General features: G+C 39.4%; 1 protein-coding gene across 5 annotated transcripts in view; it reads right to left on the reverse strand.

The window, feature by feature from the left end:
- NFIA (nuclear factor I A) overlaps positions 1-18684 on the reverse strand; it is a 394786-nt gene that overhangs the window by 143194 nt on the left and 232908 nt on the right. For all 5 annotated transcript variants that reach the window (XM_029227546.1, XM_029227547.1, XM_029227549.1 and 2 more), the window contains exon 4: positions 15220-15294. In XM_029227546.1, the coding sequence (XP_029083379.1) occupies positions 15220-15294 (75 nt within the window). The remainder of the gene's footprint in view (positions 1-15219; positions 15295-18684) is intronic.

Below are 18684 nucleotides of genomic sequence, written 5' to 3' on the forward strand. Positions count from 1 at the left end.
ATACATTTTGGGTCATCGTGTCTCCATTGTCATTTGTTTCTAGATATTTTTTGATTTCCTCTTTGCTTTCTTCAGTGATCACTTCGTTATTAAGTAGTGTATTGTTTAGCCGCCATGTGTTTGTACTTTTTACAGATCTTTTCCTGTAATTGATATCTAGTCTCATAGCGCTGTGGTCAGAAAAGATACTTGATACAATATCAATTTTCTTAAATTTACCAAGGCTTGATTTGTGACCCAAAATATGATCTATCCTGGAAAATGTTCCACGAGCAATTGAGAAAAATGTGTATTCTGTTGTTTTTGGATGGAATGTCCTATAAATATCAATTAAGTCCATCTTGTTTAATGTATCATTTAAAGCTTGTGTTTCCTTATTTATGGACAACCTGGAAGAAATGGACAAATTCTTAGTAATGCACAACCTGCCATGACTGAATCAGGAAGAAATAGAAAATATGAACAGACCAATCACAAGCACTGAAATTGAAACTGTGATTAAAAATCTTCCAACAAACAAAAGCCCTGGACCAGATGGCTTCACAGGCACATTCTATCAAACATTTAAAGAAGAGCTAACACCTATCCTTCTCAAATTCTTCCAAAATATAGCAGAGGGAGGAACACTCCCAAACTCATTCTACAAGCCCACCATCACCCTGATACCAAAACCAGACAAGGATGTCACAAAGAAAGAAAACTACAGGCCAATATCACTGATGAACATAGATGCAAAAATCCTCAACAAAATACTAGCAAACGGAATCCAACAGCACATTAAAAGGATCATACACCATGATCAAGTGGGGTTTATACCAGGAATGAAAGGATTCTTCAATATAGGCAAACCAATCAACGTGATACACCATATTAACAAACAGAAGGAGAAAAACCATATGATCATCTCAATAGATGCAGAGAAAGCTTTCAACAAAATTCAACACCCATATATGATAAAAACCCTGCAGAAAGTAGGCATAGAGGGAACTTTCCTCAACATAATAAAGGCCACATATGACAAACCCACAGCCAACATCATCCTCAATGGTGAAAAACTGAAACCATTTCCACTAATATCAGGAACAAGACAAGGTTGCCCACTCTCACCACTCTTATTCAACATAGTTTTGGAAGTTTTAGCCACAGCAATCAGAGAAGAAAAGGAAATAAAAGGAATCCAAATCGGAAAAGAAGAAGTAAAGCTATCACTGTTTGCAGATGACATGATACTATACACAGAAAATCCTAAAGATGCTACCAGAAAACTACTAGAGCTAATCAATGAATTTGGTAAAGTAGCAGGATATAAAATTAATGCACAGAAATCTCTGGCACTCCTATACACTAATGATGAAAAATCTGAAAGTGAAATCAAGAAAACACTCCCATTTACCACTGCAACAAAAAGAATAAAATATCTAGGAATAAACCTACCTAAGGAGACAAAAGACCTGTATGCAGAAAATTATAAGACACTGATGAAAGAAATTAAAGATGATACAAATAGATGGAGAGATATACCATGTTCTTGGATTGAAAGAATCAACATTGTGAAAATGACTCTACTACCCAAAGCAATCTACAGATTCAATGCAATCCCTATCAAACTACCACTGGCATTTTTCACAGAACTAGAACAAAAAATTTCACAATTTGTATGGAAACAGAAAAGACCCCGAATAGCCAAAGCAATCTTGAGAACGGAAAACGGAGCTGGAGGAATCAGGCTCCCTGACTTCAGACTATACTACAAAGCTACAGTAATCAAGACAGCATGGTACTGGCACAAAAACAGAAAGATCAATGGAACAGATAGAAAGCCCAGAAATAAACCCACGCACATATGGTCACCTTATCTTTGATAAAGGAGGCAGGAATGTACAGTGGAGAAAGGACAGCCTCTTCAATAAGTGGTGCTGGGTAAACTGGACAGGTACATGTAAAAGTATGAGATTAGAACACTCCCTAACACCATACACAAAAATAAGCTCAAAATGGATTAAAGACCTAAATGTAAGGCCAGAAACTATCATACTCTTAGAGGAAAACATAGGCAGAACACTGTATGACATAAATCACAGCAAGATCGTTTTTGACCCACCTCCTAGAGAAATGGAAATAAAAACAAAAATAAACAAATGGGACCTAATAAAACTTCAAAGCTTTTGCACAGCAAAGGAAACTATAAACAAGACCAAAAGACAACCCTCAGAATGGGAGAAAATATTTGCAAATGAAGCAGCTGACAAAGGATTAATCTCCAAAATTTACAAGCAGCTCATGCAGCTCAATAACAAAAAACCAAACAACCCAATCCAAAAATGGGCATAAGACCTAAATAGACATTTCTCCAAAGAAGATATACAGATTGCCAACAAACACAGGAAAGAATGCTCAACATCATTAATCATTAGAGAAATGCGAATGAAAACTACAATGAGATATCATCTCACACCAGTCAGAAGGGCCATCATCAAAAAATCTAGAAACTATAAATGCTGGAGAGGGTGTGGAGAAAAGGGAACACTCTTGCACTGCTGGTGGGAATGTGAATTGGTACAGCCACTATGGAGAACAGTATGGAGGTTCCTTAAAAAACTACAAATAGAACTACCATATGACCCAGCAATCCCACTACTGGGCATATACCCTGAGAAAACCATAATTCAAAAAGAGTCATGTACTAAATGTTCATTGCAGCTCTATTTATAATAGCCAGGAGATAGATGGAAGCAACCTAAGTGTCCATCATCGGATGAATGGATAAAGAAGATGTGGGACATATATACAATGGAATATTACTCAGCCATAAAAAGAAATGAAATTGAGTTATTCGTGGTGAGGTGGATGGACCTAGAGTCTGTCATACAGAGTGAAGTAAGTCAGAAAGAGAAAGACAAATACCGTATGCTAACACATATATATGGAAGTTAAGAAAAAAAAATGTCATGAAGAACCTAGGGGTAAGATGGGAATAAAGACACAGATCTACTAGAGAATGGGCTTGAGGATATGGGGAGGGGGAAGGGTAAGCTGTGACAAAGTGAGCGAGTGGCATGGACATATATACACTACCAAACGTAAAATAGATAGCTAGTGGAAAGCAGCCGCATAGCACAGGGAGATTATCTTGGTGGTTTGTGACCACCTAGAGGGGTGGGATAGGGAGGGTGGAAGGGAGGGAGACGCAAGAGGGAAGGGATATGGGAACATATGTATATGTATAACTGATTCACTTTGATATAAAGCAGAAACTAACGCACCATTGTAAAGCAATTATACTCCAATAAAGATGTTAAAAAAAATAAAAAAAAACACAAAGGTTAACGTTGGGGAATTGTCTCTTAAGATGTTATTCCTAAGTCATTCATCCTTCTCCCCCCACCCTTCTTTCCTGTCATGAGTAGAACCTGGTCTTTGTGTCATTTCTTAATAAACTGTTTGCTATTAAGGAATCATTACAGTAACGTGGGCTATTGGAAGAAAGGGGTTACTTTAGTAGCCAACCCTCTTAATGACCTGCTCTTCTGTACACATTAGTAGCTGGATAAGGTTGCGGTTATTGAACTTCTGCCATCCACCAGAGACAATCTGCTCAGGCTTGCATTGCTGGAAAGAGAAGATGATGGAAAAAAAAAAAAAAACTCTATCCAAAATTTCAAGCTACTCTGCCTGGGAGACGACAGTGCACTGAGTTCACAACTTGTTCAATGGGAATCAGCGGGAGCATTAACTAAATGACTAGTGTGGCCAGCCTATGGCTAATGGCACATCTTCTCTGAGAGGCTGCATTCAGTTGAATTCACCAAATATTTATGGAGCACCTTTAATATGTCAGGCTCTGCTCCAGATGCTTGAGATCCATCAGTGGACAAGATACATAAAAACCCTTGCCCTCGTGGGGTTTACATTTTAAAGATTAACAGTCATAGCTGGTCTTTCCTCAAATCTGCATGGCAACTAAAGAAGATGGAATATCGGCTAATAGGTATCCCCCCAAAAAGACTATCAGGATTTAGTACTGGATTTCCAACTTGTAAAATAACTATAAAAAAAAAAAAAAAGAGAGGTTTATTTCTCTCTAGATTACATACTCTAATGTACTGACTGAGACTTCGGGAACTTGTACTTTAAGACTGGGGGGGAAAACGTCCAACAACAGCACACAGTTCTACGGGCCCAGCACAATTTAGTGTTGTTTTGCATTCTAGCGGCACAGATCTTGTTAAGAAAGTCCATGTCACTGGCACAAAAGGAGTGAACATGGGAAAATACTTGTTCTTCTTTCTATCAAAGGCACAGTTGTAAACGCACAATGCTATGAAAACTCAAGCAAATCTGGAATCATCGTTAAAGGGAATTAACTTGGAAAGTAATTTGTGGCAAGAAAATTCAACTCCTTTGTTATCTTCCTTTTACCGTAATATGCTTCCTGAACACTGCTTATGAGAGAGGGCTCTTAGAAAGAAAAAAGTAAGTATAGTAAAATTAACTCATTTTATCAATTTGTGCTCTCGGCCAGAGTTTCCTGACTGTGGCTTCGAAGGGCTGTAAAACTGATGAATTTGCATGGAAAAAGAAACCAGTGTAAGTAATTTGTATAAGAGGGAACACGGACATAGACTGCTATAATTCAGACACCCTGCAGATAGCAGACTGCTGCAGTGTGAGCAGTTATGGGTTAGAAAAATGACCACACGGCAGTCAGTCTGACTTGAATGCAAATCAATCATAAAGGTACTTTCTCTGCAGCTTCTACGCCACGGTCTTCAGCAACTCCTTTGCCAAGCAGATTTCTAGTCTGTAAACCGTGTGCTGATCTCCTTTCCCCACTCTTCCATTCTGAAAGGTCTGACCCAATGCAGGCTTGGAGTATGTTTTTCCAGAATGGAACATAAAAGAAAGGCACTGAACCAAAGCAAGGGTTTCCCTCTAGGTGAAAATGAACTTCCCTGCTATTATAAGGTTGAAGCAATGTTTCATTATGAAATGTGGCATTAGGTGCCAAAAGCAGCTAACACAGAGCACTGTTTCCACACATTCACGTTCTGAGGACACAGGGTAAGGATTATGTAAATTTGTGGTGGCAAAGAAGGTAAATAGAGGAATTTTTATTTCTAAAACAATATTTTCCTTTTACGAAAATGGGAACCATTCACTGATACCCTCTTCCTCCCCACTATGAGCCATGAAGATGGTTTATCTTTGATAGATAATTACTGTGAGTTCAATTTGTAAATAAAGCGTATTCAGGCACTTTATCGCCATAAAGTCCAGTCCTGGATCTCAGTAAACTTACATATCTACTCTATAAAGGAAAGAACTGTCTCCTACTTATTTCTGTATTCTCAGCACACAGTGAAGGATGCTTCATATATTCACATGCAACAAATGTTTACTGAGTTGAACTAAAATTATATGAGCTTGTTAATGAAAGATGGTGAAGAGCTAGTACTTATCGAGTATTTATTAAGAGGCAGGCAATGGGACAGGGGTTTTACCTGAATTATCTCATTTCATCCTTGCATGGGGACATGGAATATGCACTTGTATTCTTCTCATTTAGAAGTGAAAAGGGAGCTATGAGGTTAAGTAACGTGATCAAGATCACACAGCTGAACATGTGACAGAGCAGGGATTTGAACCCAGATATCTCTAGATACCTGCCCAAAGAAACAGAGGGGAAACCCACATTTCTCGTCTCCTTGTCCTTCCTTCACCATTGGTTACTGGGGAGATGAATTCAGTAAGATTTAAATAGAGAAATATTTATCACCTACCACTTAACTGGCAAAACAAATATCTCCTCTTCCTCCTCCTTCCTTCTTTGTTTTTATAGGTCTTTAGAGTGGCAGGCAGTGCTTCACTGGGTGAAAGGGCCTGACACCTGGTCCTGCAGAGCAACCCACAGCGGGGTGAGCGATGCTGACAGATCTCTTGCATTAGTGGCTTCTGCCTTTGGGACTGAAATTGATTTTTTGCATTTTAGAGTATCATCTCTTCTTAGCTTTTTGGTTGAGGTCAAATGTGGTACCCGCTTAGTATATGATACAGCTTCAGCCATGGGATTAAGTCTTCTCTGACAGGGAATAGATATGATAGCCTAAGAGGTCTTTTCACCACAATGATCTATAAACCAAGGATGGGCTTCTAAACATAAGCCCCTTAACCAAGAGTGCACTGGGACTATCTGACCATTACCAATTAGGAAACCAAACTATGTCAACAGAGTCCCATCTCAACAACCTACAAATCCAGATGTCTGCAATACTTCTCAATATTTTCACCAAGAACTGTTTAATTTTTTCTCTCCTACATCTCTTGAAAAATTCTGGGTGCTAATATGTCCTCACACCAATCACATACTGGATTAACTCAGTTTCCAGTATTTGACCTAATATGTGGCTTTTCTGAGTGTGAACCCCCTCAATCTCATCCTAGACATGCCTATAGGGTCATCAGCAACAATCTTTGTAATCATTAAGAGTTATAGTGAGGGGCTTCCCTGGTGGCGCAGTGGTTGAGAGTCTGCCTGCCGATGCAGGGGACAAGGGTTCGTGCCCCGGTCCGGGAAGATCCCACATGCCGCGGAGCGGCTGGGCCCGTGAGCCATGGCCGCTGAGCCTGCGCGTCCGGAGCCTGTGCTCCGCAACGGGAGAGGCCACAGCAGTGAGAGGCCCGCGTACCGCAAAAAAAAAAAAAAAAGAGTTATAGTGAGGACAATATATTCCAGCCAAAATCTCAATAACAGTTGCAGTCTTCTTGTGTCAGGCTTTTGGAAAGCCCCCAAATGCCTTTTAGTTCCCCAATGTTACCTACTGGATATGAATATCTGCTCTTTAAAAACTGAGGCTTATGAGTGCATAAAGGAAGATTTACTAAAAACCAACTGGCAGTAATGACCTCCAGCATACTGGAATTTTTACATCCATAATGTAAGAGAAAGCAAAATTTTCAAATACTACAGAACCAAATACTTCGAAAAACTCTGATAAAAATAACCATGGTGTGGCTGGCCACTTAAAAAGTTGTTAACGTGTCAATGTTAGACCGAGAATTTTTAAACATCTTGTTATCCATTCTATACCCTGGAAGAGAAATTCCAAGAATAATGCAGAAACATAGGCTTTGGCTGAAAACGTGTGGAATAAGAAGTTTCTGGCTTCCTAAAGCAGATGAATTACATCTAGTATTGGCATGCTCTTTTTCTATTGGAATTACTAACTCTGAAAGGGTCACTAGAATGGTCCTTGTAATAAATTGATTTTTAGAACATGAATTCTAAAATCAGTCCTTCTTAATTTATACACACACACACACTTTTTTTTTTTTTTTTTTTTGCGGTACGCGGGCTTCTCACTGTTGTGACCTCTCCCGTTGCGGAGCACAGGCTCCGGACGCGCAGGCTCAGCGGCCATGGCTCACGGGACAAGCCGCTCCGCGGCATGTGGGATCCTCCCAGACCGGGTCACGAACCCGTGTCCCCTGCATCGGCAGGCAGACTCTCAACCACTGCGCCACCAGGGAAGCCCCACACACACATTTTTAATAAATTTGCTTATAGTGTGGTCAACTCAAGGATCTGCTCTGAGTGAAAGATCGAGGACAGAGGCTTTGGTCAATAATAATCATAGTAGTTACCATTGTTGAGCATCTACTATGTGCTAGACTCTTGACATTTTCTCACTTCATCCTTGAAACACTCCTGAAAGGTGTTTCTTTTTTCTTTTTCTTTTTTTTAACATCTTTATTGGAGTATAGTTGCTCTACAATGGTGTATTAGTTTCTGCTTTATAACAGAGTGAATCAGCCATACATATACATATTATCTCCATATCTCCTCCCTCTTGCGTCTCCCTCCCACCCTCCCTATCCCATCCCTCTAGGTGGTCACAAAGCACCGGGCTGATCTTCCTGTGCTATGGGGCTGCTTCCCACTAGCTATCGATTCTGAAATCAATATTTCCAGCACTCAGACTTAGATCCAGCACACAACTGGTACTTAATAAATCTTTGCTGATTGAATAAATCATGGTTACCTATCAGGAGAACACATCTGAGAGGGGTTAAATGTTGCCCAAAGTCACTTGGTAATGCCAGATCCCCAAATCTATTATCCTGGACTATTTTATGATACCATTACGCCATCTTGCATATAGATTTTATATAATATATTATCCAAAGAAAAAATTACCTAGAAAAGATGAGAAATAGACGAATATATGAAAAGAGATCGTGATAACAAAATAGTATGTACATCAAGGTGTCATGTGTTTTGCTTCTCCCTGAGTCAAACCTTTACAATAAAAATGTTCATAGTCTGGTAAATTTAGTAGGAGCTTCAGCTAAGAAAAGAAAACAAGAGGCCCTCTAAATCTTGCTATGAGAACTCACTGCCAGCTCTAACCAGGAAGGCTGTAGGGGTATGAGTGTAACAGAAAGGACAAGACCTTCATGCACAGCATTGGCTGATGGGTCTGCTGATGTCATAAGCTTGTTCTTATCATAGCTCTAATTTCAGCCGACATGGTGGTCATAACACGGCTGACAGAGCCCACACCAAACACAAGGTATATGCACATTTCAATTTGTAGGTAAGGGTGGGAACACCTTTTACTTTACGTGGCTCTTTCTCTAGTGGGTGAGGAGAGTGGGACAGAAAAAAATATCATGTTTGGCCACACATACTGTGAGCCGGGATTCAGAAGAAAGAGTAGTTGACGAAAATTTCTGCTACTGCCAGTTCATTCCATTTGTTGCCAGCTTTACTGTCCAAATATTCACCCCAAATATGTCAAGAAAATTAAAAGAAAAAAAATGATACAACAAAACATCCCTTTGAAATAGTTCAATTTCAGTATTTATTTTGAAAATTTATTGAATTATAGTAGAGGAAACCCACTAAATTAAGCCAGCCAGACTGGTATTTTTCTTCCTAAGAGTATGGCAATATTTATTATTTTATCTCTCCATGAGGGGTTGATTAAAACTAGAAAATAAAACATTTGCAATGTCATAATATATTCAGAATAAGGTGGCTTAGACAGGCAAATGAAAAAATATATAGGGCCAATCAGTATTTTCTATTCCACAATGTAACAGATTTTCTTGAAAAACTGCATTCTGGAGATAGGCATTATGATTTTTTTAAAGGAACTCCTACTCTTTTGTCTGCTGCACACGATACCCTTACTCTGGAAGAGGTGCCATTGACTTCTACAGATAGAAAATGTGTGATGTTCATTTTAAAATTACTAGTAGAGCCTGCTATTGACCATCTAATTATGCCGAGTTCCATTTATAAACATAGCTAACCACTAAGTTTATGGAGACTTTTTGTGCTGCTTTAATAGGATATTGATCGAGAGCATAGTTTGAGTGGACTGCCATTGAATTGTATAATGGCAAACAAGAGGCAAGGTCACAGCCACTGTTCATGCTAGGGCTGCAGTGTATTTTTTGTTATAATCTTTTTGTTTCTTCCTTTAATGCTCAAGCCCAAATGGTTTCTTTCGAAAGAAGAGCTTGCGTAAGAATATAACCTTATTTTTAAAAATAATTTCCAGTGCCATGATCAAAGGTGAACCAACAGGCCACCTATTCAGAAAAGAAAGTTTCAAATCTATTCCACGACAAAGACCTAAAATCTGGCAAATAAATGGCACCCCAAAGGACCGGGACATCCGGAATCCCTTATCCTACACCAATTTCCTCATGAGTCCTTCTTTGCAGGAACGTTTCGTAATTTTCAAGTTTGGGCTTGTCCCTACCAAAGATCTTCATTTCCTTACTGCACCTTGGAGCCGAGTTAATTCTGTTGTAGTAGCGCCATCACGGCAGGTTAGACTATTGACAATAGTTCCTACTAAATTGCTGGTCAGAAAATCCAAGGGTGTGGATATGGCCGCCAGGGACACACAAAGGACCTAGAGACTTAAGAGAGAATTTTACAAATGAACTGCAATCTGGATCTTAATGACAATTCTCGTGTAAGAATACAGAAAGAGTGCACATTTCTAAGGCAGAGAACAGCCACTAGGGTGCCACCTCATGCCAGGCTGAGGCATATGCCTTGCTCCATTCACTCCCACTCTCCATTGACAAACAACTCGGGAATCCTGTAGCCACCCAGCAGCCTAGCTTTGTGGCAGAGCCAGGACGATTCAGCTGCTGGATTTTAATAGATTCTGCAGCAATGCAACAGGAACCCAAAATCAGTCTGGGTAACTGAGAGTGGTTTTCACACCCAAAGACTCTAAGGCTGGCCACAGTGTACTGAGAACCCTGGCTTTTCAAAATTCCAGGGCCATGAAATCATACCCAGCCACGAAGTTTACTTAACCCTTGCAGCCAGCTCGGGTGTACAAACCACTGCTAGAAAATTAGAACCCGTCGGGCCAGAGTCACAATGGCCTGTGTGTATTTGCGGTTTTCCTCTTTCCCAGTGAAGTATTTAAGGTTTCAGAGTCACTCCACCAACTTCAAAAAAAAGAGTCAGCACTTTAGAAGGATATGGGCAGAAGTAGTGGATTTTTTCGGGAGGATTTTCTGGGTGCATACCAGGAAGGATATTTGACAGCCTCAAAAGCACACACTTTGAGGAAAACACTGGTGCAAAATAAACAAGAGAGGGTGCTGACAGAGAGCTATCTAAGCAGCATCAATTTAGCCACCAGTAGAGTGGGCTCTCTTTGTAGCAACTTCATGGGAAAGAGACCCATCTGAAAATGCTTCTAGAAGGCTTTGTTTTAAAATGCAGCATCATGTAAGAGCCATTTCAACAGATGGTTCCTGTCTCTTTCCTCACAGTCTTATGCTAAAACAACTTTAATGATTCTGAACCTCATCGTTAGCACTTATAAACCCCCTCCCCCAGAGCAGAGAAGACTTCTCTCTCTCTCTGGCAACGTGTCTAGTGGTCTGTATGTCGCCCTCCCTCCCCCGGAACAAAGTAATAAATAACTAGAACTACTTTCAGATGGTCCTAGCACATGGGGGAAAAGGTAGGAGGAGAATGAATATACATTTACTTTTATGCTACAGTACTCTCTTTGCTGCTAAGAGAAACAGAACTCTCCTTTCTTGCCTTTCACAGAGTCTGGATGATGCAAAAAATTAAAAGGTAGGCAGGCAGGAGGCAAGGGTAAGAGGGGAACTGGTGGGAGACTGCAGCAGGAGGCCCTGATTCCAACAGCCCCGGGCATCTGAGGAGGATGATTTCATGTCAAGCAACCTTGTCGCCTGACCCTTCACCTCTGAATGTGCAAGGCTAAGCCAGCAGCTTTCTCTTGAGTTTCTCGGCCATGGCCACCCTGTAGTAACACGATTATAATCAACAAACTTAGCACAGTTATTTCAGTGAATCCTCATGAGGAAATACTGAAATAGCATCTCCCTCCTCTATTAAATTTGAAAGGAGGAAAACTAAAAACAGAAACGAACTGGAAACCTCGGGAATGTCAATATTTGTATTAGCAAATTTAAAAACTGAATTCGAAAGATCCAGAAAGAGGGAAAATTTTCAAGCTGAGGCCACCATTAGTGTGAAATTTCTGGGCCACGTATGTGGTCCCAGGTGTGACTGGGGGGACTGGGTGGGGCTGGGCTAGACAGGAGGAAGTTAAGAAGAAATGTGCAGCACAGTGGAAGAAATTCTAAGACACTGAGCCCATTAGAAACATCCAGGTGAAAGGCTAAACTATGAGAAAGAGTAAAAAGATCACTTGTTGGGGGATTGGGAAAATGAGTAGTTGGAGCACACGTGATTTGTAAGGAAGTGAGGCTATTCTGTATGATACTGTAAAACATTTGTCAAAACACACAGAATGTACAACACAAAGGGTGAACCCTAATGTAAACTACAGACTTGAGTTGTTAATAATGTATCAATATCAGCTTACCAATTATAGTAAATGTACCACACTAACGAAAGATGTTAATCATAGAGGAACCTGGGGAGGAAGCGATATTGAAAGTCTATTCATTAAAAAAAAATCAAACCTGAAAACAAATCCAGGAAAAAAATTGTTAAGTATTTTACTTGTTTACTTTACTGAAAATCATTTAAACTTTTTTTTTGATGCACATATTAACAATTGAAAAGTTTATCAACTCTCATAAGAAATGATAATTTAATAAAAGCACAGAATCTTTGGATTGTTTAGTTCTATACTGCAGTTATAGGAGAGATCATGACAAAAATGTCTACAGGCAGCTAGCTGAGTACAGTAAAGTGAAAGGAGCAAGTTTCTTAACTTTGAGCATCACCGACTCCTTCATCTATAAAAAGGGACAATAACAGCAACCATGGGAGCACTGAATGATGCCTAGCACAATGCCTGGTACTTGGCGTATGCTTGATAAATGCTGGCTACTGTAATTTTTCATATGTTACATTATGCTCCTACCAGGGCTAACATCATGCATTTAATCAACTTACATGCCAGTTAGCTTATTTCTATCTCAAGGTTACAGAACGCATCCCAGCCCCACTTATCTGGAAAAAGTGTCCACTGCACCTCTAGAATGGATGCTTAGCTCTTCTAATGTGGGGAGGTGGGCAGCGCCGTAAGGAATGGTTAAGGATTTTGACTCCATCATACGGTCTGAGTGTTACGTCTTTCAGAAAGGTGTTTGGGTGAGGAAACACGAGCTGGGGGACCCTTCCCTCATCAGCCAAGGCAATCTCGAGACACAGACCCTGAACAAACCTGGATTAAAGATCTGTAGGAGGGAGGGGGCTCTGGATGGCAGTTTGGCCAGAAGCCATGGTTGAGCTGACGCAGCCCAGTCCCACTCTTGCCAAACAGTTTCAGTCAGCATGAGGGCATGTGTGAGTGAGTCCTAGAGCAATTACACAGCAGTGTACAGAATCGAAAAGCATTCAAGGGCCGAAGGATGCTCGCTATGCCAGGCATCAGCAACACAGCCCTCTAAACAGGGACAGGAAACAAACCAGGTCCCTCTGTAGATTCAGTGTGTGGTCTGGCCATACTCCCTGGCAATCTCGAAGGCAGGTTGAGAATTCCCTTGGCAACCACGTGTGGTAGACTGAATGGAAATCTAGTCAAGTTTGGAACTGATAAGGCTTGGGATATAAGACCTTAAAGGGACACAGAGACAGTGGAAGAAGGATGAGATTCTGGGGATGGTTCTGAGCAGTGAAGGCCTTCACATACAAACCCCCAGGCCTCAGGACACTGACGGTAATGAAGACTAAATGTACGTATTACAGCAGCAAGGGTAGAATAAAAAAGGTCTTGTGCACCAATCTTAAAAGGGTTTTCTTTTCACTCATTAAGGCTATGATTATATCCCAGTAAGGGCTCTATGAATGAATGTATGCCCCAGTAATGCCATGAGGACAGTTATACTCTAATACACATACTCTATATTACTCGTATTATTAAAATTGCAAGAAAAATGTACGATGATGATCACCTTTTAAAGATCTTAAAAAAGTAAAAATATATACATACAAATGCATTTTTATTTGTCTACGGCAAATAACTGGTTCATCGGCTGTGCTAGGGCAGTGCATATCCTCCAAATTAACAAGGCAATCTTCTCTCCAGCTCGCTGGTTGGTACTCTAAGCACACTTCATCATATGGCAACAACTTCGCCATTCCAAGTCATACCTTGCTGCTCATAATGCTTCATTCTTTAGGGTTCTGACCCCCTACACCAGCACATCCCAGCATTAACCAAGGGTTCCCGACTGTAGAATTCTAACACCCATGGTTACCTTCCTGCTGTTTTCCCTGTCTAGTCTCAGGTTGTAGATTTCTTCAAGTTCCTTTGGGCTAGTCTAAGAGTACAGATTCCAGTGCTATACAGACTTAGCTTAACTTTTTAACCCACTTGTTTGACTTTGGAAAAATGACTTAACTAGACCCTCGATTTAACTCATTTGTAAAAATGAGAGTAATTTCTTAATCTCACATGTTTATTGCAAGGATTAATTTTATGTAACATACATGAAAACCTAGCACAGTGCTTGGCAGATAGACTCTCCCTCCACCCTCAGATCCCCTGCCCACACCTTGTATCCCACGTTCTGGAGTTTTAAGAAATAAGAACAGACAAGAACCTGAGCCTGTGAGATCAGGATGGCTTGGCTTGCTTGACCTGACATCTTATCATGAGATTGACTTGCTTACTCGGTCAAGCTTGCAAGACTGTAATACAGTGAACGGAGGGTATGAACTTGAAATAAAAATATTTATTTTTACTCCACCTCATTCCACAAAGAATTTGATGCAGCTTGAAACCAATTTCAACAATGTAAATTTTATCCACCAGTGGTATTTTGAAGTTGAAGGGGGATAAAAAATAAAATTTTAATATTTAGTATAATTTTCCTTGGTATTGGGACCTAGAACACCATAGTCATTGTAGATACACTTTTTTAATGTTAGCCAGAAACTTTTATTTTAATCCATTAAGCACAATAGGCACAATGCCTAAGGCCTATGATCTTTTCAAGGTCTGCAAAGTTGTTTGAAGTGTGATGAAAATTATTATTATTAGTTTTTTGAAGTATAATTGATGTGTGACATTATGTTAGTTCCAGGGGTAATATAGGTAGGGTTTAAATAAAAACAAAGATGTTTTTGTGGGTAATATAGGTATGGTTTTAAATAAAAACAAAGAGTGTGTGTGGGGGGGTGTGTGTGTGTTTACATGGGGTGGAGGGAGGGAGAGGGAGAATCCTATACTTTCTCCTTGGACTGTCTGGATTATGTCATAGCAAAAATACAATCAATGACCCTTTGATCAATGGAACAGGGTGGTGACAGGTACTCGTAATTCACTGTTGTTGGTGATTATTGACAAGCTGGTAATGATCATACTGCACGGTGTCACTCATGCTAAGGGCATTAGCATTCTTTAAAGGTCAAAAACAAATTCTTTTAAAACTCAGAATTTCTTAGAAATCCAGGAAGCCTCAATTTTTTTAAAACAGGTTCACACTATAGACTAGGGACTATGTGAGACACTCAGGATTTCAGTTCTTTCCCTGTGTCTCACATTAAAATGATATTAATTTTTCCTGACTTAAATTCTTGGCTGTCAAACAAACTACGTGGCAAAATTCTTCCAGTGGGAGTATGAAAAGGAGATTCTGAAAGGTATTTATGTCTTTAGGAGGCCTAGGCAAAAGGTAAGCACAAACCCAAGGCAAATCTGTACCAAATCAAAGCAAAATTATACTTACTCTGTGACACTCTTACTAGCTCAGTCACACTAAAAACCCCTGATGTGACAAAACTGTCCTGGAAGCCCAAATGTCCTGGGGAAACAAAAACAAAAGAAGCGAAGTGTCATAAATAGAAGACATCTGACAAGAGAATTTCAAATATTAGTTTCATTGTGATCAAAAAATGTGAAGTCTAATTTCATATTCTGCTCTAGTTAGAGTCACGTAGGAGGGTAGAGTCATTTAGTTACGTAGATGGTTTTTTGGTTTGAATCTTTGAATCTGGAGCTTATGGAAAGCTACGACACAACAACTGGGTGATTTTTGAAATGGTTAAAAAAAAAAGTTCAACAGGAAATCTGAAACAAAAGACGATTTAAAATAAATGGTTACCTTGGCTGACCTCTGAGACCTTCACAACCGGGATGAAAACAGCCTACCTAAGAATCAGCTAGGATAGCTAAATTCCCTAACAGTTTTTAAACATTGTTCTCTAAAGAAACATCTGATCTGGATTAGCTATCCATTCCTTCAAACCAAACAAGATTTAAAGATGTTCCCCCTTCATTTCTACAGGTACCATAGCATGAATCCTTAAGAAGTCAGACTGCAAAAGACAAGCCCCAACCCTTGAAACATAAACACAAATTCTTTTGAGCACAAATAAAACTTTATATTTGTTTTGAGACAAGAGTTTTTTGTGGAGGGGTGGGTTGAACCTTATTTTTTGAGAAAAGATAATAAATTAATTGTTCAAAATGACTTACTCTTTGATTTCTGTATCTGCTTTATTTTTGCTGGATATAATTTCCTTTAAGATATCTGATATTACATCTAATTGTCAACTGCTTATTTATTTTTATGGTATATACAGGAACATATTTATAAATGGCAAGGAATACATAATTTATGAATGTCATTTCCCTCTCTGCCTCTAAAGTCTTCTGATTCTGAGTCTCACAGGTAGAACCTAGTTGAGGGATCTGTTTATAGGGCTAGTGTAATCTGCTTTAAAATTAGGGTCAAGGAAAAGTAGTTGGCTGAACGGATTTTTTTTAAATAAGTGTTCTTTGAAATAAGAAACATACTTTTAAGAAACGCAATGTAAGAAATAGGACTAGTCTGAACGTACAACAAACAATCAATAAATAAGATTTATGTTACTGATAAAAGCAAGATTTTGCCCACTACTAAAAGGAAGCAAGTTTACCTGTGTCATAGTTTATGCACCAATAAATTTGTTAAATATCATGCACATAAACACATGCCAAAAAAAATCACCATGCTTTGTAGAATTATAAATGGACCTAAAAATTATTCTTTTTCTTTTGGTTACATTGGACTTTTGCATAAGAAACATGTTTTGGCTGAGAATTAAAAGACAATTTTCAGTCGATTTTGATATCAAACATACAATCTATGACATTTTAGATGAAGCGGCTCTAATTTTTAGAATATACAATAATCATAACTTGCTTTTCTAAAATGAAATGGCACCATGTGTGGTGATGGATGGTAACTGGACTTTATTGTGCTGATCATTTCTCAGTACATACAAACTGAATCACTGTGTTGTACACTTGAAACTCACAGAATGTTTATGCCAATTATATCTTAATAAAAAATGAAAAAAAGAATCATGTATAATACACCACAATTTTTTAAAAAGGCAAAATTCATTAGAAGAAGTGCCTAAGAAATTTCACCTCTTAAAACAACCCACACCCAGGTATTTAGTTGACTTCTACTTGGTAAGTGCCTGAGGTGTTGTCTCTTGGGTTAAAAGAACTGAGAAGTAAAAATAAATAAATAAACAAGCAAATAAATAAATAAATATTTCTAACAAAGTCTTGGCAAAACAGCATAATATCTCTTTCTACTGTGACAACGTTAACATCACGTTTATCCCACAGACCATAACAAAGGAAATCCAACCACAACGTACATTAAGTTTGACTTAAGACCCATATAACAATAGCAAGGAAATTCAGAGCTGAGTGGGAAAATCTGGGTTGATCTCCAGCTCTTGCTCATCTCTGTCTGCGTCACTTGCTTGCGGGCTGATACTTGTTTCAGTTCCAACCTGTGAAATTCCTTATTTTAAGGATGACTTAAAATGAGTTTCTGAACAGAGTGAATGTGAACGTACTTTAATCCTGCCACCGGAAAAAGCAACCAATCTATTTTGAAAACTTAGTTTCGTTTAGCATAAGGACTTGGGAGGGGGAAACCTGAGTGTTCAACCATTCAAACTATCATCCTCTCCTGATTGTTCCCTTTCTTTTGTCCACCTCTTAAATACTGGTGTTCTCCAGCATCTGTACTCATCTCTCCTTACATATATATTCCCTATGTTATTTTCTTTATTTCCATGGTATCAGCTACCAGGCTCGACTGTGATATTTGTGAAACTAGAAAAATGTTTGCTTGCTTCACCACTGTATTTAATACTTGGGACACAGCAGTTAGTAAGTGCATATTTGTTGAATCAGTGCATGAATGAATCTATAGGCCAATGACTCTCAAATCTTTATCTTTTGCCAAGATCTCTCTCCTGGGCTCCAAACCCATAAATCAAAATGTTTATTAGATATTTCTATCCAGGTAGCCCACGGGTATCCTCAGACCAAACATGTCCAAAGCCAAGTTCCTTTTCTTCTCTCCAAGAACCTGTTCTTACTCTTTTGAATTCCCTACTTCAATGAACCATCCACTGTTCATCTCATTTTCTGTTTGGTGTCATCCCTGAATCTTGCCTCTTACAAACACTCACGTCCAACGAATCTCCACTGATTCCATTTCATACTGTTTCTTCACTCCATGTATATCTCCATCTCTCCCTTCCAACTGCGGCCCTGGCTCTTCCTACTTCTCACCAGCATGATAGGACAATCTCCTACATTCTCTGTCATCAGTCTTGGCTTCTCCTCTCATCTGCTCCCCACTCTGCAGCCAGAGCTGTCTCCCTGATGGGCAAATCTGATGATTTATTCAGCAAATACTTCTTGAGCACCTCCCGTGTGCCAGGCATTGGGCCAAGGGCTTGAGATACAGTCCCTACCTTCAGGAAATTTACAGTCTAGGATTAGACACAGCTGAAAATCTAAAACAAATGAATTATTTTAAAAATTATAAAGGGAATAAACAATATGAAGGAAACAAATAATAAAAACTTTAGAAACAGTGGCCGGGAAAGGTCTCTCTTAAGAGCTGACATCTGAAAGATACTAAGGAGACAGCCCGGAAAAGAAGGAGGAAGAGCTCTTAAGGCAGAGGGACTGGCATGTTCAAAGGCCCTGAGGTAGAAAAGAACAAGGTGTTGAGGAATCTGAGATAAACGCAATGTGTTCAGAGCTCACTGTCCTGTCAGAAATCTTGCAAGAGCCCCACAGAGTGTTCAGGGTTTAGTACAAACTCCTTCACGTGGCGTACGACCTCCACACCCCCTCCGTTTTCCTCTTCAGGCTCATTTTCTATCTCTTG

This window comes from Monodon monoceros, unplaced genomic scaffold (assembly GCF_005190385.1).
Source record: "Monodon monoceros isolate NGI ecotype Baffin Bay Population unplaced genomic scaffold, NGI_Narwhal_1 Super_Scaffold_18, whole genome shotgun sequence".
Classification (NCBI taxonomy): Eukaryota; Metazoa; Chordata; class Mammalia; order Artiodactyla; family Monodontidae; genus Monodon; species Monodon monoceros.